Genomic DNA, 22,175 nt, shown 5'->3' with positions numbered 1-22,175 from the left:
TAAGCCAACAGACAGATATACAGAGACACACTCTCGTATTTACAATATTAGACATTTAGCATTTACCGATGGATTGTGGAAAATAAACACTTAGATACTTACTTAAAAATTAAATATAAAAATATGGGCCCAATTTTTTCTTGTCGAACTATTTTAACGGATAAAAAACCGGCCAAGTGCGAGTCAGACACGCGCACAGAGGGTTCTGTACCCGGGTATTTTTTTCGACATTTTGCACAATAAATCAAAAACTATTAAACATAAAAATAAATGAAAATCTGTTTTAGAATGTACAGGTCAAACCCTTTCATATGATATCTCACTTGGTATAGTTATCTTATTTTGAAAATTGAAACACATTTTAATATTTTTTTTTTCGTGGTGTAACTACAAAAACACGGTTTTCGGGTTTTTGCCTTTACTTGTGCTACAAGAGTTACCTACCTGACAGATTTCATGATTCTAGGTCAACGGGAAGTACCCTGTAGGTATTTTTGACAGACACGACAGATGGACAGACGGACAGACAGACAACAAAGTAATCTTATAAGGGTACCGTTTTTCCTTTTGAGGTACGGAACCCTAAAAATACTTCCCAAAGGGCATTGTTTATTTTTCCGTCGGTACATCCGATTTGAATACGCGAAAATTTAGATCTAGAAAACTCGAATGGACTCCGAATGTCGGATTCGATCATTGCGTCCGTTTCGACAGATACTGCTTGCATCACTAGCATGAGGGCTCGGATTCAGATCGGATGCAGTGCAATCGAAGGTAATATGTAATTCCAATTGTTGCGGCTGATCTGAATCGTGGAGAATATTATTCTCCTAACAAAATTCGGATCTAGTGCGCAACGCTTCGTATAAATACTACACGGTTCCTCAGATTCGAGAATTCTTAGATTCAGATTGGATGCACTGCAGTGCGTAATGAACCTTTGCGACGAGTTTTCGGGAAAGAAGGAGTACTGAGACCGTAGCCTATATTAGTCATATTATTTTTCAAACGAAATTAGTTTCTAATCCCATTGTCGTAATCTGAAGTTGAAGATGGCTCAGGTTCCTCCGACTCCCCCAGACTGCCGTCGCCACTGCGCTTCGCTCTGTTGACAATCATCAAGTTCGTCGCAGCTTTTACTGAAAAGTAAACAATTAAAACTTTACTACTCTTCAAGAATAGACAAGTCATAAGTAGGTACTTGATATATTTGTCCTTGACTTCTATACATCCTAATTTATAAAGTACAAAAAATGCGTTGCGTGTTGGGGACAATATACGAAGAAACTTTCGGCTTTTATAAAATAACAAAGTTCTGGCACGCGCTGGCTCTCTCTCTATAATTTGGTAAACTATATTTGTATGAAATTATTATAGTAGTATATAATTTGGTATAAAAACTGTACCTAATGGTAAAGTTTTATTTTAATTTTGGCCCCATTCTAGCTACAAAAGGATTGATTCTCTGCGAAAAATGTTTTTTACCGAAATCTGTAAGTAATCCGTTGATATAATAAAATTTACCTAATATAATTGAATAAAAAATAGATATTTTTAATTACACACAAAGATCGAACTTTTAACCAACTTTGACGAAAAATGGAGGGGGTTCAATCAATCAATCAATCATTTATTTATTTGCTCAAATGCAGGTTAGCATAGAAATTACAATTCATTTTAGTATCACTACACTTACCATGTAATGGCAAGTTTTCGATTCGATTGCATGGTTTTTTGGACAAATAACAACGTTGCGTAACTTATCGACCGATTACAGATAGACAATAATTAATCAGTTTCGTTTAGTTCAGCTTTAATAGGTTAAAATGGAAAGTCTATAAAGGAAGTATAGCAATTTCAACTTGCTAAAGATTTAATTAAAATTTTAAACTTTGAAGAATGTTTCTTACAGTCATAAGCCCATCCAATCTTGGCGAAGAGGTCGATGAACGCAGTGGATAAGTTGAGTCTTCCGAGCTCAGAGGTCCGGTAATCCCACGGGAACACGTGGTGGTAATTATGCCAGCCCTCCCCAAGTGCTGCTAAGCTTACTAGCTTGTTTTCGACGGATTTTACGAACCTGTTGAGCGAAAATTCAATACAATTAGGGTAATTTCAGACTAGCGTTTTTTTGCGCGTATTACCTCGTGGGTCATTTAGGCAAACGCCAGAGATGGGCATTATTGCTACTTTGAAATCATTTTCATTCGGTGAAATTATTATTTTTCTTCACAGTGATTTGTCGACTTACAATTTTTGCTACATTAAGTTAACTAAATGATCAAATACAATAGCGCTGATATTTCACAAGTGGTTTTCACAGAAAATAAATTTTCGCACTTAAGATTGTAAGTGTGAAAAGTTACTTAAAACCTACCGTGAAACGTAGCAAAAGATTGTATATTTAACTAGATAGACTATTGACTAAAGGGCTTGTTTAGGATAGGTAATATGTGTGCCACGGCTAAGTCAATACGCCTAGCGTGGAGTGGAGTGCCTACCTACGCGTTGTATTTTTACTTTATTTCATAATAATTTGTGATGTATACAGTACATACCTATCATAAGGCTTGTTGCCCCATACATGTGCGAAGCTGTTTACGCAGAAAGCGATGTTCAGCGTGATGGTGAACCTCGTGACGAAGCTCACAACGAAACTGTTCAGTAGTGTTTCTTCCCAAAAGTAGATGGGGATTGCCACTGGTAATATCACGTTAAGTAGCAAAAATAAAGGAATGAAGAACCTGCAAACAGTAAATTTTAATTATTTTTTAGCTTTGATTTTAAAATCTTTGCTCGAATGAAATTATTTGCGAGATATTGGTAAACACTGTTCAGAATCATAAAAATAAAGCACTAAAAAATACAAAAAGAGCCAAAAACTAAAAATAAAGAATATCTGCAATATTGTTTAAGAGTAAGGCTACGCACAAAACTAGGTGCTAACACTAAAGTTTGGTACAAATAACAGAAGACTGTTTTGACAAGTGTCTCTTCTCTTCTAGTTTTAGAAACATTGATTTTGAAAGAGCCACCAGGTTTAGAACCGATGATCATTGGAACTTACTTTTTTTGAAACCGTACAACAGGATCATGCGTAAGGTCTAATGAGGTTTTTCGCAGAGCAATTCTTCGGTCTTCCACAGCAGGGTGTGGTGTCAGGACCAGCCAACCGACGTGGGCAAACCAAAACCCTCTGTTGATGTCATGTGGGTCCGCGACTGTCTCTGAATACTTGTGGTGCACTCTGTGGTCCAAGGCCCAAGTGTAGATGTCCCTCTGAAAAAAATCAAAAAAAATAAATTCAAAATATTCTGACCATCAAAATGAGTACAATAGGATCTACTTTGAATAAATGATTTGAGTTTGAGTTTAGTTTATCGATACGATTGCGCGGTACGATGCTGCGTAGGAGCCGAATACAGTTCTATGCATTTCTAACAAACTGCGTCGTCGGCTCATCGATGTCTACCAGGTAATAATAATATTATGATATTATCATTGAATAAAATAAAACTGTTAATTGGGGTTTTTTTCTTTATGTACTTACATAAATTCACTATAAGCCTAATACCTATTATTCAAAAAATGTTTCATTTGTGTACTATACAGAAATCTTATACATTCTGCACAACTATAATAATACTTAGTATATATTTTCCGTATTAATATGTTGAGCACGTGCTAAAAGAACCTTGCTTTATCATATAAAACTACTTATACTGAGAAAGTAATATTATGTTGAATAATACTTTCTCAATATGCTCAAGGCTCTTAACGTGTAGTAAATTCAACACAGTAACATACGAGTACCTATTTCAAATATTGCTCCCATTTACAAGTCGATGCGTAGATAAATTATTACAACACAAACAGCCATGACGGGTCAATTCAAGTAATTGACCCTCATCACGACGTAGGTATCTGAGCTATACTTTCATTTAACATGGAGCTTGTGGGTTGTGGCTAAAATTTAAATTTTTATCTAAGTTTTAGGCACTCGATAAAATAAGCTGATGGTTTATATCACAAACTTTAAATATTATAATCTGAACCGTACTGAATATGTCTGATATCTTGTTTCCCGAGGACGGACATAGGCTACTTTATTCCCAAAAGTTCCCACATAATTTAAAAAAATGAAAATGAAAAACTAATGTCTCTTAGGCTACGTCTGTGGCTCTACCATCGATTCGAAACGGAGAATTTACTGAGAAGAGCAGATTTGGCAAGAAACTCTGCAGTTGCTCTTTTCAAATTAATACATTTTGTGGGCATCTTTGGGTTACCTACTTGAAAAGTTGAAATTCACGTGGACAAGCCAAGACAAGGATTCATCTAGTATTTTATAATTAAAAACTTACTTGTCCTGTAACTGTAAAGAGTAGGGCAAGCAGAACTTTCAGAGGCAGCCGGGCCCTGTAGGCTCTGTGCGACCACAGTCTGTGAACACCTGCAGTTATGCCGAAACCCGACGTGTATATTGTGGCGAATGCTGCAACATGTGAAAATTAAATATTAATTGCATACAATTTATTTTACTCTTACGTATAAAATACAAAACGACCAACTCATAAATATTTAATAAAAAGGATTTAGGTACTTGAGGCTTTGACAATTATAGTACCTACGTATCCAGGCATGGCCCAAATTCACCCCAATAGACTCGAGAACAAAATACATAATAGGTAATATGTATTACGAACATAGATATGTATTACGAACTACATCGTTGGTCTACCCTGGCTTGGCTCGAGAAGGTTATCTCAATAAGTTCCGTTTAAGTGGAAATTCCTTTACTGAACAATAAATGTCTTAAACCTAAAAAAAATGTGAAAAATATGAAAAGTGTTAAAAATGTGAAAAAGCTTTTTTAAAGTAAAAGTTTTTCATGTTACAGTTGTCGGGGGTTTAATAAATAAATTATTAATTTACACTTGTAAAATTCATTACATCAAGTAATTTTCCATTCAATTATTATTATTAGTGAACTGAACACACCCTCTCCTCAACCACGGTATTGGGTAAATAAACTAGTAAGTTTTATGAGACCCATTGCGACGCTATTGTATACACATTTTTCCATTTGCTAAATTGTTATTTACTTTGTTTAGGGCTAAGTGCTTAGCTATAACTACTCACCTATTCACTATAACGTTAAGCTTAATTCGGCACGTTGCATATTATTCACATACATAATGAAAACGTAATATTTTGATTACTTACCAAAAAGTGTAGTCAGGAAATTCACTCTATTGGTTAACATGAGGTAGAACCCGTAGATTGATACAGTGTGTAATAGCACTTGTACTATTAAGTCTGGCCATCTTATTTGTGCTTTAAATTCCATAGTTTCATATTTAACTATATCGAAGTCCATATCATCACTTACTTTATCATTCACATATTGTTTTAGAACTGTATTATTATTAACATTATGAAGTTTAGAACCATCGTCTAATAGTCTTTTAATTTTAATTTGTGAATCTGAATCGAGTAGAGTATCAACGTTCTGTAGCGCCGGTGCCATCTTTCTGAATAAATTAATATGTCCTAACAACCTGAAGAGAACACACAATTTGAATTATTTGCATCGTTTAGCGTATTATTGTCTTTATTTACCCACTCATTATCTTTGACTGAATAGGTACCAAGGAGAAAAGTCAAAATATCTACACATTATCTAACTTGACATGAGATGTCTAGCGTATGGCTAATGTAGTAATGCACGCATGCACGTTAAAAACTATAGCATCAGTTTAAATAATTTATCTGATTTTTCAACGAGATTGTATTCATTGATGAGTTTCGATAAGGCTACGTGGAATTACGAATTTATGTGAAGAATATGTGTCACTACTTTATCGCACTTGTTCATTGTACCTTCTTATATAAATAGATTATTACGACAGGAAAATCATTTTGCTCTATTATTTTTGGACGGAAAATCTTGACTGAATAAGGGGATTTCCCAGTGTTATATTAATGTGCGGATGCTAAAACGCTTCCCATTTCTGGGCACTAGCACTACTAAAACAACTTACTTTTCTACTTATCACAATTATTCAACAGAGTAACTAGGTGCATAGTATGCACAAATAATAAAATCTCAATTATAATTATTACGGACATTTTTGTAAGCATTTGTTTTCAATTATTTAGTAGCTTTTAGAGCCTCTCTTTCATGCATGCTGTGGTCATTTCCAGTTAATTTCAGTCGCATATATTTACCTACCTAATCTTTTCTATAGTATCCAATTTATTGATACAGTTAAAAAAAATTAGACTAGCGAACAAAACGGTATATTGCACGGAATTAAATTTTACAGGAAGGACCAAAAACTGAAGTAATAGTAACAGGGCTCCGTCACTTACTCCAAACAATCGTAGTTCCAATTTCATTTGAATATTAAGCAACCAAAGTCCATGAAATTTTGCAGACATATTCTAGAAACTAATATCTGTGCCTGTGGTGTTTTAGATTTTTCTAAAAATATGTAGTTTCAAAATTACAGGAGCTCAAAGATTTGTATGTGAATTTTTAAGACCGCGTAACTTTGAAACCGAGTATTTTAACAGAAATCTGGAAAACCACAGGCATAGATATTAGTTTCTAGAATATGTCTGAAAAATTTCATGGACTTTGGTTGCTTAGTATTCAAATGAAATTGGAACTACGTTTGTATGGAGCGAGTGACGGAGAGACCCCTCTTTAGACTTTTTAGCACAGTTTCCACAATGAGTTCAAAGTTTGTATTCAGTGCTTGGAATCATGAACTTTTGTCTCAATTTCAGTACCCTACAGTTTTAGGTAGTTTTGCTTGGAACGAGTTCAGATTTGTATTCACTGGGTCGAAAATGTCCGGATTAATAATGAAAAAGTATTTTGATCAGAAGTGTAACTATGTAAGTAAATCATTTTGTTTACCAGCTTCTCAGTTAATTGTTCTCTTAATCGGATTTTGGCCAAGGCAACGAATCTAAACGGAGACGAGCCAACTAGGGAGATAATATTATTTTGCACAGGTTCACTCTTATAGTCCAACGGGTCGGCTATAATATGACACGGACGGAGAATGATCAGATGCAAGAACAACATTTTTACGTGCTCTCCAAGGCACTGTGTGCTGACGCCAATAACTTTTTTTTAAATATTCAGATACAAATTAGCTCTTGACTGCAATCTCACCTGGTGGTAAGTGATGATGCAGTCTAAGATTGAAGCGTGGAAGAGGTATGGCAAATAGCTTTTTGGCTCAACCCAGGCCTCGAAGTTGGGACGTCATGGTCTGCATTTAAGGAATTAGAGCAATCATGGGGCAGTCAAAAAGTCATTACAATAGAACATATATTCAGTAGTTACTTTTTAATCGTGTAAGTGGAAGAAGTAATGGTAGATAGTCACGAAACATGAATACATTATGGTTAATGGTGGCAGCATAATTAATATTTTATTTATAAGTAAATTCGAGAGATTACAGATAATCGTACATTGATTAATGATTTATTTATTTCGATGCCAACTATAATATGCTTCAGCCAACAAACTTTTTTTACTTGATTATTAATCCTATACGAAAGCCTTTTTTTTTTTCAAATTGAAAGGAACAATTTTTCTTCAAGTTTCTTTTTCAGCAACTAGGTAGACCGTGTTACTGTTGATAAAACGTGCGGTTTTTAGGTAATCTAATGGTTCAATATCAGGTGGGTGTTATTTCTAGCAAATGATAGATGAACGAAAAACTATCAAAAGAAACATTTTTTAGGTTCCTAGCTAGCTACCTAGCTCATTTCAAAGGAGTTAGGTGCGCACAAAGTAAACAGCTGAAGTGTGAAGTATTTTCATAATAATAGGTATGTAGTTTAGTTTGTACTTTGTAGACATATGGGTACTGATAATAAATAATTAGATAAGGCTAGCTATAAGTTTTTTTTGTAATATTATAATTAAAACAACTTGTAGAAAAATAAATAAGCATATATAATAATATGAATATCTGATATAATTATGTATTATGATTTTACATGTTACTACCTATTCAACCGATTATCTTGAAAAGGTGAAATGTTTATGACAAGAATTATGAGATTTTTTATGGGGTATTATATTTAACAAACAAGCGAGTTTTAACTTATCAGAATTAATGCGTACATAGGATTCCAGATAAGCAAGTTATTGTATTTTTGTTACGTCTATGCATAAGGAAAATAAAATATTCTGATACATAGGTATGTTTACTATAAAATATATTTTCTATAGGTATTCAATTGTTGTGAGTCATACGCACAGCTCATAAAGTATATAGATTTGATAAAAGATTAATAAAATTTACTACCCATAGCCACAACACCTGTTGTGGCTATGTGTACCTAATATTATTTGTACAGGGTGGCCGGAGATGTGACGTCTAAAAGAAAAATTTAAATACTTTATATGAAGGGGTATCCAAATAATAAGGGTATAAGCTAGTAATAAAATATACATATTACTGTAGGTATGTATATACATTACTTATAGAGAGCAGCTGCATAAAATATTATATCATCACTATCAGTGATGATAACACTTATTTTATGCACCTTCTGATAAGAATATCACATTGAAAACTGTAAGCTCCAATTCCTTAGTAATATCTATGTAAACAAAGATAAAGATAACGATGAAAATCTACGAAAAATTAATCACTAAGTTACTTGCGATTACACCAGGTGTGGCATACTACTTTTAAAGTACTAGGTATAGTGCAACAAGGAACCCTAATTAGTTTCGTTCAGATCGACTGTTCGTTGTCACAGCTATTATATACAGAAATATTTAAATTTTGAAAAAAATAATGCAAAAAGTATCTCGTTGAATGAGTATTTGAGAATCATTATGAGATTTTAAACAGTTTTAAAAAAACTACAGTTTACGAAATGATTCATCACGATCAACCCTTTACCGGCCTACTACTGAGAACCGGTCTCATCTCAGAATGGGAATTTACCTACCTACTTAGTCCACCACGCTGGCTAAGTGCGTATTGGCAGATTTCACACACCTTTTTTTTTTTTTTTTTTTCTTTATTTATTTAAGGGCTTTGATACATTTAAAAGTACATGTCAGCCCTATTATAATCTAATTAAATACAACAATACAACAAAATTCTTAATCTAACAAAATAAGTCTTTCTCACTACCCATAATTTGATTTAGAAAGCAGCCATGTGCCAGATGTCATTATCCCCAAACCAAACCGAAATATACTTCATAATCTCCTCAATAACAAAACCAATAAATGCTTTAATCTTTTCTTCGAAAGTGCAGTCCGACAAATATATCTCTTTCAATTTTTGAATTAATTTCATATAATTTATGCTACCTTTTTTCCTCTCGAATTTGTTCTTCTCATTGCCTTTGTTTTCATCATCACACTCATCCATGGACATATCTGTATTACTTTCTTTCTTCTCTTCACCACTGCTTCCTGTTTTCACACCTTTGAGAACAATATGGAGAAAATTATGGAGAACTTTCAGTCATGCAGGTTTTCTCACGATGGTTTCCTTCATCATCGAAGCATGTGATAAATAGTGAGAGCCAATAAATGACAGTTTTATGTGAGTTGGGTTTTTTATCTTTATTTACAGAGATTATTCGCTTGGCGAATGTGCTTCTCGATATAGCTACAAAAGGAACTGCCTTATCACTATACTATCCTATCACTCTACTTGGCATTTCTAGGTAATTTAATCCCTATTTAATTTAAAGAAAACTCCTACCAAAACTAGCTAAGTAGGCAATATTGTATCAATACCTACTATGTATTCCATTTTATGATGCTTACATTTTATAAATGAAATTTCAAATTACGCAAAAAAATGGGAGCTATTATTTCCAGCAAGAATCATTCAATAGCGAACATTCTCGTAGAACATTAGCGTCCCCAAAAAATAGTTCCACGTCGCTCTACTACGAGTATCCTATCTACTTAGCTTTTCTAGCGAATCAATCGTACAATGCGTTTCAAATATAAAGACCATCGTGCATCGGCTATTTACTTCGTAACTCTTGTAGGAATCTATGGAACAAAATATTTCATATTTTTCTGGTATTTTACGATAATTATGTTTAAAGAAATCTTTTTTTTTATTGACAGGCGGGGAATCTTTTCAAGATACCCAATCTTTTTCAGAAGAGATCGGGTTGTGTGGGATTTCTACCCACTAAAACCTTTTCGGTGGCCACCCTCAGCGCATATTAAGAGGTTCCGGGAACTCTTACGAACGTGCGTCGGTGCCTCTCTTGCGCGACGCCCAGTGGGCTCATCCCGGAGGATGCACTCCCCTGGCCTCATGCACTCTGCATGTAGCCACATGTTTACAGAAACCTTCAAAATTTTAAAAAAATATCTGAACAATAAAACTCTCAATAAGAAGTTTAAAATTACTAATCACTATTGCACTACTAACTAGTATCAATACTTTTATTAATATTATAAATGCGAAAGTGTGTTGTTGTTGTTTGCCTTTCAATCACGTTCCAACGGAGTAGGTAACGAATCAACTTAACTTTTAGGGTTCCCTAACTCCGGAGAACAAAAGGAACCGGAGAAAGGAACGAAATAGAGAAAGGATCACATCGATGTCTGCCAGTAAACAAAAAGCGTTATTTCTTATCCGATGGTACGGAATCCTTCGAGTGCGAGCCCACCTATACATTGTTAAAAACCTGGAGAGTGATATAGGCTACTTTTCCTCCCAAGAATGAGAGATTACCTATTCACTAAATTTTTAGAAACCTAAGTCGCGTACGAAATGTGAAGATGGTCTTCACAATTTAAACGCATGGTGGCATAGATTAGGTAATCTAACGCGTTGTTAAAATTGAAGAACCACGGAAAAGGCGTGGAAACTCATCGACTTTCGGTTAACGTCTTTTATTTTTTCTGCGATAAAACTTTTGCGACTTGGAACATAATATAACTAATGGGAAAATGTGATTTTTTTTCAAGGACCCATCTCTTAAATCTTTCTATCCTATTCATTTTCCGACTTCCGTAATATTGTAAGGCCGCAAAATAAATAATTTTTTTGTAGTAAGGCTTCCTATATACCAGCCGTCCGTATACTATGCCGCATTGAACGTTAGATTTCGCTTCAGTGATAAAGTTCTCCTGTTACCAAACGTGTTGTGTGGGTCTTCTCCGCTTGGCCTAAATGAAGGCCAATTGTCGGTGCGGGCTTCGAGGTGTGACTTTCTTAGTTACCCGGGTAGGACGCGGGGTAACTCGGTACCCTGGTGATGAGTTTCTAACCATCTAGTTTGACCAACAGACAAAGTTGTACTATCAGGGTTCGTTTTTAGGGTTCCGTACCCAAAGGACAAAAACGGAGTCATATTAATGTCACTCTGCTGTCTGTAAGTCTGTCTGTCCGCGTGTCACATATGTGAACTCATTTCGTCTACGAGCTAGAGACATATGTCTCTAGCTCGTAGACGAAATGAGTTAACACCCTGAAATATTGGTAGTTGGTGTATAACGTTGACGAAAAACCAACTATTGAATTAGAAATCCAATTTTTAGAGGGTAGTAAATAAGAACTTACAGTTTTGCCATATCCACCCGTCTCTTAGCTCAGAGACTCTTAATTAGTATTTAGTACCTACAAGGAAGCTGTAAATTGGCATGCGCATAGTATATGTGAACCAAGTGGTAAAATAAAATCTTGAATAAAAAATCAATTTTTAGAGTTTACCTTACCTACAAGTTAACGAGTAATGTAGTCGACTATAAATGTAACACATTGTATCATTGAAGTCGTAAAACTACTTAGATGAAGGACAACTATGATTAACGGAACTCTACACTGACTTTTTCACCATATTGATACGGAAAATTAAGAAGTCTAGTGTTTTAAATGAAAGTAGTCGTAGGTAACAAGAATGACGAACACACCCAGCTGCAAAAGATAGCCAACAGTAAAATTTACGACGTATTGTAAACTTGCAGGACTTTATCAAAGAGCAGCAAACAGCGCGATCGATAAACACGAGTTCCCATTTGGTCATGGTGATAAAAGTCAAAGTAGGTATATACCTACCTACTATAAACCTATAAGACGCAGTTATTATGAACTAGCAAGCTACCATGACTTCATAGTCCGTGGACAAATAGGTGTGTAATGTTAAATAAGTCTCTCTCTGTGTTGTATTTCTGCTTAGTGAAGGTCATGATTTCTTCCATTGATCACATTATGGATGGTTTTCTCGTGCATAAAAACGCTGTGATGTCAAAATACCAATTAAGTATGTAATTCGGTGTTCGTATATGACTCGACTACTAGGATTACGATTCAGGTTTTCGCTTTGTTAATTTACTGCCAAAATTGATAAATAAATAATCAACGATATATTGTCAAAAAAGGCCAAACAATTTTTAACAAAAATACAACGTTGCTAAGTACCTTAAGGGAAAATTTACGGAGCGAAAAAAACCAAAGTTAAAGTGCCATCACGCATAATTTTATTATTATCATCTGTGAGGGTCAAAATTCGGCTTTTAGATAGGTTCTTTTAATTTTAGATTAATTGTAGATAATTATTTTGTTCCTGGTCTTAAGCTATGTACTCACTGAGAAACAATTATTTAGGTAAGTATAAACAAAATCTGTTTTTGAACCAAACCAATAATACCTATTTATCTGAAAAATGGAAATTGTTGCGGTAAGGGTTTATCCAATGTTTCTGTGCTTTGCATCACAACAGATACTTGCGAGTGTGGACGAGTGTTTCACTCGTTTATAAACATGGCGAAGTGAGGGACGATAAAATGATTTTTAAAATAACAGAAATCTTAGGATTATTTATTGACTAAAACAACTGACTGATAAGCACAGCAAAATCTTTGAAACATTGTTTCCTTCAACATTTACAATAGGTACCTACCTAAGTGGTGTTCAGTAGAAAGTGAGCAGCCGCAATATTGTTTCTCAGTGAATAAATGGCTTTATAACAGTTTAGTAGGTATAGAAAAATCGCGGATGGTGTCGCTGTAAGAGCTGTCATAAGTAGTTAGTGTATGATCAACAAAACGTTTATCTAATAAAACTGTTCGAGTCCCTTAATATATTTTGACCGACATGTAACACTAGCTTATTCCCGAGATTAGGTTCGCGTGGAATTATTTTTAACCTCCGACCCAAAAAGAGGGGTGTTATAAGTTTGACGTGTGGATCTGTGTTTCTGTGTCATCGTAGCTCCTAAAGTAATGAACCGAATTTAATTAATTTTTTTTTGTTTGAAAGGTGGCTTGATCGAGAGTGTTCTTAGCTATAATCCAAGAAAATTGGTTCAGCCGTTTGAAAGCTATCAGCTCTTTTCTATTACCTTCACTTGTCGGGGGTGTTATAAATTTTTAATTTACACTTGTTAAATTCCTGTTGGAATTTCTCAAAACCGTTCCTTAGTGCTCCTGTAGAATTTACTCCAGGAATAAATTCCACGAAAAAATTAAAAAAAAAAAAAAAACTAAGTACTTACATATTTTTAGAAAAATCTAAAACACCACAGACACAGATATTAGTTTCTAGAATATGTCTGCAAAATTTCACGGACTTTTTTTTTTTAATAAGAATATTAGCCATGTTAAATGACTAATATTCCCCTTTCCTCTCCAACTAAGCGTCAGGCTTGTGCTAGGAGTAGGTACGACAATAGTGCAACGGGCGGGGTTTGAACCGTCGACCTTTCGGTTTTTCAGTCCACTCCTTTATCGGTTGAGCTATTGAGGCTCTAAAATTCTAAATCCCCCGGTTTGATGTCATCTGTAGGTACTGTTTTATGTATGTATTAGTTACTTACGTATTGTATAGATTACCTCATAATATGTTGTCTTTAATAATGAACAATGTAGGTAGGTACACGTTTACATTGATATAATTTATTGTGTACTCACTAGGATGATATCATTTTAGAGCTAGTCGCACACCCAAGGCCGCACCACGTGTCATCCACTGGTAATTTTTGCTATGAAGAATTTTCTATTTCGCTATCAAATAGGTAGGTACCTACTACCTACTTAGAAACAAGTTAGTCATTGATTGTATTGGTGGGTTGGTAGGTAAAGGATGATTGAAGTTAGCTAACCTATAAAAGTGTTAAATAGTGGTTACCCTTACACGGTTTTTACGCGGTATCGTACCAAAACTAGATAATATAATATAGTAGCCGGAACCCTAATAATTATTATTATTAATATCGCTTTTATGGCACGTCATGTACCTTCCAGGTAAGCCCACTCCCATGTCAGACTGCATCATCACTCACTACCAGGTGAGATCGCAGTCAAGGGCTAACTTGTATCTGAATAAACAAAAACCATTGACCTTAATATTCAGTATCAACTTGCGAAGTACCTCGAGCGTTGCTATAGCCGCGCTATCGCTAGTCGCTAGACCAGACACTAGACAGCAGACCTGAATATGATAACGACATATTACAGTCAGCTCAAACTTGCCATGTAGGTCTAGGTTCACTCTATAATGTAAAAGAAAAGATTTTCAGAAAGCCAACCATGTGAAGCCGGGGCGGGACAGCTAGTTATTTACCTAATTAACCTTTAAAAAAACTTTTTTTGTCAGAAAAAGCAATGTATTCAACCAGCCACTAAAAACGAAAAACCTGAAGTTTCAAAGAAGCTTGTAAAGTCTACGTTATTTGGATAGCTACTAAACATATCGAAAGCCTCCTAGGAGTAGGTAAGTACTCGTATATCGGTAAAAATAAGTAAATAGGGAGATATAGTTTACATTACATCGCTGGGAAAACATTTTCAAGCCCACGATTTTTTTTAAATAAAAATTTGCGAGCAAACAAGCAGGCGGGGGTCACCTAATGTTAAGTGATTACCGCCGCATGAACATTTGCAACACCGGAGAAACCACCGATGCGTTACCAGCCTTTACAATAAAATAAAATATTCTCAACCTAATATCAATTACCTACCTAGCATTTTTCTCTGCATCTCAAGTCTAAACGCACGAAAATGTTATGTATTATAATCTAATTATAAAATTATGGTCTTGAAAACGATTTGTCATGAAAGAAATCAGTCAATATAAATAAGTATAATATACGAAAACATATATATAGAGTTTTCTATAATACTAACTGAAGTTTTTCTATTTTGAAAGGAAGACAAACATTAGAATTTCGAAAATTCATCACAGGTGGACAGCGGTATTTGACAAATGTGTAAAACAAACTTTATATTGTGGTGTCGTCAAAGCTCAATTTTAAAATCAACACTCTCTACCTTACGAAAGAAAGTAATAACATATACTCATACGTTATTGTAGATTGAGATTCAATTAAGAGTAGCCAGAAAAACCATCTCGAAACAGTGTATTTTCAAAAGAATAATGTTTATTTAAATGAAAATATCATTAACAAATTGAAACCTAGTCATGATTATAATAAAAACAGTTAAAAGAAAAGTAAGTATGTAATAAAGTCGAAAACTGCTTTAGTACCTATTCAGTAAAGTATGCGTGAAAATTATTATGAAACGAAAAACTCGAAAGAATCTCGCGTATAGGTACCTGAAACTTAACGAACCCCCTGACGCACACCGAAACTCAAAGAGGCCGAAACTGTTAAAATACACTAGTTGACGAAATATCTGTTTAAATCTTTTATAAATTATTTGTCATTGAAGTGTTTACACAACTGTTTAGAGTACGTACGAAAACACGAAAGCGTTCGCGGTAAACTACGGGACAGATTGGTCATGGTGGTAAAGATCGCGACCTAAATGTTCAGTGGGTCGAACGACACCAGCGCGCGCGACATTCTATGGTGGACTGGTATTGTTGTGATGGTGTTGACTCGTGCAGCGCTCATGGGATGGGGTCGGGGCTATCCAAACATCGTGTACCTATAGCTATGATAGTTAACACGTCTTGATACAGCTGTACAGCGGTATATTGTTCCGAAGATATATTTCTCGGGTGAAACTTTTTCTATTTGTAACTAGATGATGCCCAATTTCATCCGCTTAACTTTACGTTTTTAAAAATCCCGTGGGAACTCTTTGATTTTCTGCGACAAAAAGCAATGTAATTCTGGGATTCAAGCAATCTCTGTGCAGTGAAAAGATAACAGATGGACAGACAAACAGACACTATTGCATAATATTGGTTTGTTAATACATTTTTTATCATAGGTTCGTTCGTTCTAACAGTTGTTACCTATCTAAAAACAGATTCTCTAAAATATACCTACCTACCTACGCTAGTATAAAACAAGGTCGCAATCCGCGTTTATCTGTGTATTCGTTTAATTTTGTTATAAAAATTTTAACACTGGTATTTTACTGCTGCGGCCGATCTGAATCGCGAGGAGTAGTGTCACTAGCATCTTAGCATCTGATTAATTCTGATGCTGCTCTGTTTTGAGCAAATAAATATGAATTGCTTTAACGGTAAAGGAAAACATCGTGAGGAAACCATGTCTGAAAGTTCTCCATAATGCTCTCAAAGTTGTGTTAAGACTGCTAATCTGTACTTGGCCAGCGTGGCGGACTATAACCCAAACCCTTCTCGTTCTGAGGGAAAACCCGTGTTCAGTAAGTAGCGTACCGGGCGAATGGGTTGAACACGTGATTATGATGCGGCTGATAACGCCTGCAGTACATATAACTTTAAGAAATCAGCTCACAGAATTTATTTACAAAGGAAACCGATTAAGGGGAAAAGGTATAGGTTTAATAAAACTGCCGCACCCCTTCCAGGTTAGCTCGCTGAACTGTCATTTATTTAACACCAGACAAATATCACAGTCCAGGGCTACTTTATAATACAAAAGATACTCATATGTTTTTACCCGACTACGGCGAAGCCAAAAGGAAGGAAGAAAGTATGTAGATATTATGTTTCCAGATTCTGTGTGTTCCACCGTAGCGCCTAAACTACTGAGCCGATTTTGATGAATCAGGTGTCAATTGATTGTAAAGCTCCGGGTGACACAGGCTATATTTTATACAAGAAATTGACCTCATGGATGTTAGTACATCAAAAAAGCGGGGGCTCCAAAATTTGACATCCCAAATTTTGGAGCCTCCATGAAAGAGGAGAAAATTCTGAGTTCATGAATATAAATGTATACTAGGTACAACATTAAAATATACCAAGCGACAATAAAACTACTTTTTCCTATTAGGCAAGCGCTTGACCACAATCACACCTGATGGAAAGTGATGATGTGGTCTAAGATGGGACGCCATCGGGATGTGGTCTAAGGTGCCTATTCACTCTTGTTAAGACGGTCGTCGTCGGGTTTTAGTTTTCAACTTTATCTTTAGATCCATGTTAAGTTACGTTAGGTTGATTGACACCAGGTATAAAATCAGTCAAGGGCTACCTTATCATCTAATATATTTTTTAGATCTATGTTAGGACGTGACTTCAGAACGCGCTACGCATGGAGAGCGACGATGCGTCACCTCGGCGTCAATAAGGCGCGGCGTCAGCCTACGCATAGGACCGAAGCACAAAATAAATTCGATGTAGTATTTTTCATTACATAATACTTTAGAAGAAACACTGCGCTGGCGCCATCTGTGACGGGCCGGGACAAGCTTTTCACGTTCTGTCACGTATCTCACGTTATAGGTAGGTGGTATCTGCTGCCAAGTGGGTTGAAAGTGGGTTGATGTCGCATTTTATCGTTTTATCGCCACCAGATTTTACAACTCCAACTATAATGTCTATCAAGTATAAACCATTCGCTGGCCAGCGTTTGCCGGAGTAGCAAAAAGCTCTTCTAGAAAGTAGACGTATTTAAACCTTGGTTATGTGGTGTGGTTATTGACAGATCGCATCAATAACGACATAATTAAACTGAATTTTCTTTTTCTATGAGTTGAACAACAACTTAGAGTACGTACCTGCTGCCTTTGGGATGGCTCTCCCAAGTATTAACACGATGTATTTCAATACAATATAATAGACTCGATAGCTCGTCGCGTCCAAAGAATATAATTGGCGATCAATCACTTACGCAGACAAAATTGCTCAGCTTACCAATGCAATGATGCCTGTTATCGGTCATCCGTGTTTCCTGCCACGTATAACCTACCTAAATACAACCTAAATTCAAGACAAGAGTGACTAGACATCTTCTAAGCAAGCACACTCCAACCTAGATACATCACAAAAAAATTAAAATGGGTTAATGAACAATTATTAATAACTAGCGACCCGCCCCGGCTTCGCACGGGTGGACACTACCACGAAAAATCCTATCTATTTTCCGGGATAAAATATAGCCTATACGGATTCGGAAGAATCCCTCTAAGTAATGGTAAAAGAAATTTTGAAATCGGTCCAGTAGTTTTTGAGCCTATTCAATACAAACATTCAAAAATACAAAGGTTTCCTCTTTATAATATTAGTATAGATAAATAATTAGTATTTTCCATTATCAAAGTAAAATAACTATACCAAGTAGGGTATCATATTATGAAAGGGCTTTATAGTTGTGCATTCTAAACTAAGGAACCCTTGGTGTGCGAGTCTGAATCACATTTGGACGGTTTTTATTCAGCATGATTGTCGTCAAGCGCAAGACTATCTTGCAATTTAATAAAAAAAAAGGATCCCGACGAATTGAGAACCTCCTCCTTTTTTACCCGACTACGGCAAAGCCGAAAGGAAGGGTTATGATTTTTTTGAAGTCGGTTAAAAAAGCTCGGTCGAAAAACCAGCCGGCAACATTTTTATAGCCATTATTGCTCTAAGATAACTCAAGGCGTCACACTGCTCCATAAAGCGTTCCTCACACTGCAGATAGAAACTATACATCATTCTCCGTATTTGCCACGCCTGGTCCTAACCGATTACAACTTTTTCCGGTTGGACAAATTCCTGCAAGGAAAAAAATGGTAGCCGGTAGAAAATGCCTTCATAGACTTTGTAACGTCAGATCTCCAGAGTTACATCGCAACCGCATAATTAATTATGATTTTCTCTCGAGATGAATAATTATTTGTAAATGATACGAAAGCTTGGCAATGTGTTGTTTTGATAGTTCTAATAAGTTCTAAGCGATATTGTGAAATGGTGACAGTAAAAAGAGCACCTGGCTTGTGGGCTCTTCTCAGACCAGTGCCCGTTTCGAACCCTCGTAGCTTTAGATTTAAGTTTATTACTCAATTGTCTCACAAACTTAATAATTGACAGTCAAAAATGTACCTACATACAATAGGATAATCCCAATAAAAGGCCTTGCCTTTGATATACCAAAACTGTATAAGTACTAAATAGAAAAGGGTAAATACCTATTACTTCGATTAATAAAGTATATTATTTTCAAAACGGCGATTTGATACCTACTTTAACCCATCGATGTGTACTTTAACCCCAATAGGTACCTATTTGTTGCGGCGGAAGTGCTAATTTACGCAGCAATTTCGATGTAAGTATTAATGGAAGATATAAACCAAATATTTTCTAATATCGCAGTGCTAAACTGTGAAATCAGTGTGAAATTGACATGGAATTGCTATGTACTAACTTGAAATTGATAATACAAACATCATGTACTTACCGTACTTCTACTCGAAGATTTGTAAGTATACAATAAAGATAAATAATAAGTCATATCACATCTCACATCCTACTAATATTATAAATGTAAAAGTGTGGATGTTTGTTACTCAATCACGGAAAATCGGCTGAACGGATTTGGAATGGAGATAGATTATACCCTGGATTAACACAAAAGCTACTTTTTATCCCGGAAAATCACGGGATTTTAAAAAAACCTACATCCACGCGAACGAAGTCGCGGGCATGAGCTAGTATAGTAGAGTCGCTATAAAGGCGAAAGTTTGTGGTGTATGTTTGTTACTCTTTCACGCAAAAACCACAGAACGGATTTGACTGTGGGGTGAAGATAGATAATACCCTGATTATACACATAGGCTACTTTTTATCCCGGAAAATCAATGAGACACCAATGGAGACTCTCCACGGGATTAAATAAAAACCTATATCCACGCAAACGAAGTCTGGGACATAAGCTAGTTATTCCATAAAGTATAAACCTTACCTATATTCACCGGCCCTTTACTGAACACAGGTATCCTCTCAGAATCAGAAGGGTGGTCATAGTCCTAATCCACGCTGGCCTAGTGCAGATTGGCAGACTTCACATACCTACCTACCTTTGAGAAAATTATAGAGAACTCTTAGATAAGTTTCCTTACGCTGTTTTCCTTTACCGCCAAAGCAAGTCATTATTTTAATTGCTTACATAGATATTATTTCCTCTCAAACAAACTTCAGTTCAATATTTGTTCAGCTAACAAAGATGTATTCAAGGTACCTAGGTACTTCCTACTTTGGAGCTGAACATTCGATAGTTCACGTTGAATTAACTATGTTATAGAGAGTATCTGGACCACGTATTCACTCACGAGAGGTACGAATTCATACTACTCATCATGATGGGGAAAGCAAGAAGAAGTGTCACTCGCTGAAAATGTCTTGACTCCTGTGGTTATACAACATCCAAGACTTACGACCGTATTCACAATCATTAAGTACTATGAGGTCTCACAGTGCGCTCGAACGCATAGTGTAGGTTCCACCAATCAGATCAATGTAAATTGACGTGACACAGTCATCTGATTGGTCGGACCTACACTGTGCATTCGAGCGCACTGTGAGAAATAGTAATGATTTGTGAATACGGTATTAGTGGACAGGCGGCGCAAAACTGTGAAGTGTGGAAGTCCCTAGAAGAGATCTGTGGCCAGCATTGGAAGTCTATCGGTTGTCGATGATGATGATGACGCAACATACGAGAGTGGTCGTGGGAATCGCAAGTGCCGCCGAACTGTTTCGCCTCACAAAGGATAGAACGGGGTAGATAATGAAGTTGACTGCCAACCTTCTCTAGTCTGAGAGGCACCCGTAGAAGAAGATAGAGAGAATCTACATCAAAATCTGAAGTTCCTAGTCTAGGCTCATCTGCTAGCTTTTCACAGCCCACATCCATTTAACCATTTTGACGAAATTTGGTACAGAGATAGCTTGCATTCCAGGGAAGGGCCAAGGATGCTTTTTATCTCAGAAAATCAAAAAGGAACTCTTTGATTTTACGGGATTTTTAAGAACCTAAATCCACGAGGGCTACGTCGCAAGCATTATTTAGTTAGAGGACAACATATTATGCGGTAACCGATGATCCAACACACATCACTACAAAAATACTATCCCTTGAATTAATTGTCCCGCAGATCTATGAGATGATCTATATATCATCTATGATGCATCTATGTCACATGCCTACTTTTCTACAGGCATCACACTAATATTATAAAGGCGAAAGTTTGTATGTGTGTGTGTGTGTGTGTGTGTGTATGTTTGTTACTCCTTCACGCAAAAACTACTGGACGGATTTGGCTGAAATTTGGAATGGAGGTAGATAATATCCTGGATTAGCACATAGGCTACTTTTTATCCCGGAAAATCAAAGAGTTCCCACGAGATTTCAAAAAACCTAAATCCACGCGGGCGTAGTCGTGGGCATCGGCTAGTCATTAATATCTGTAAACAAAATCTTATGAATAAAATCTGCCTACTGTTGTTCCGCGGTAACTATAAATTCTTTCTCACCATTGTGCAGTCGTTTAGCGAAGCATAAATTACCTTTTGTTCAAATGCTTACAAAATGTTTTTTTTTATATATAAAAAAACTAGCTGGATCGCCTGCGTGAATTAAGATTTTTTAAGCCTCAAGGGAAATTTTTGGATTTTCCGGGGTAAGTATGTCCGTCCCCAGGATGCAAGTTATCTGTGTGCCAAACGTGTAGATAATTTCAGAGGTTGCCCTGTCAAAAGGTAACAAACAGCCAGACAAAGCTACTTTTGCTTTTATATTACTGTGGATTGCTATTGCTCTATAAATACATCCAATACATGTATGGATAAAAGTTTATTTGATAAAAGCACAGTAAACTCCCTTTGTGTTGAAGTCTAAGGACTATAGGTATAGTATAAGGTATCGATATGTTTCCAAAATTAAATTTTGAGCTTTGAACTTTTTACCCCTAACTGCTGCTTAACCACTCAATTTCTAGTTGGTCACTATTACATAATTTTGTTGATAAGACAATTGTTATGTTCTCT

General features: G+C 35.9%; 1 protein-coding gene across 1 annotated transcript; it reads right to left on the bottom strand.

Annotated features, from left to right (window-relative positions):
* Positions 1-979: 979 nt before the first annotated feature.
* Positions 980-15,853, bottom strand: LOC123869557 (acyl-CoA Delta-9 desaturase-like). Its single transcript, XM_045912540.1, has 7 exons — positions 15,582-15,853; positions 5,227-5,561; positions 4,365-4,495; positions 3,068-3,279; positions 2,559-2,744; positions 1,911-2,080; positions 980-1,139 (listed from the first exon to the last, which is right to left on the bottom strand). Exons 2-7 carry the CDS (start codon positions 5,528-5,530, stop codon positions 1,015-1,017), a joined length of 1,128 nt encoding a protein of 375 aa, XP_045768496.1. The 5' UTR covers positions 5,531-5,561; positions 15,582-15,853; the 3' UTR covers positions 980-1,014.
* Between the last annotated feature and the right edge of the window lie 6,322 nt (positions 15,854-22,175).

Source organism: Maniola jurtina, chromosome 11, assembly GCF_905333055.1.
Source record: "Maniola jurtina chromosome 11, ilManJurt1.1, whole genome shotgun sequence".
Taxonomy (NCBI): domain Eukaryota; kingdom Metazoa; phylum Arthropoda; class Insecta; order Lepidoptera; family Nymphalidae; genus Maniola; species Maniola jurtina.
This window is presented reverse-complemented; position numbering and strand designations above follow the sequence as displayed.

Excerpts from the sequence above, each read along its gene's own strand:
- LOC123869557 (XM_045912540.1), bottom strand. The coding sequence starts at position 5,530 with ATGGCACCGGCGCTACAGAACGTTGATACTCTACTCGATTCAGATTCA. Across the intron at positions 4,496-5,226 it reads TTTCCTGACTACACTTTTTG|CATTCGCCACAATATACACG; the intron begins GTAAGTAATCAA and ends CACATGTTGCAG. Across the intron at positions 2,745-3,067 it reads GTTGTACGGTTTCAAAAAAA|GTTCTTCATTCCTTTATTTT; the intron begins GTAAGTTCCAAT and ends TACTGTTTGCAG.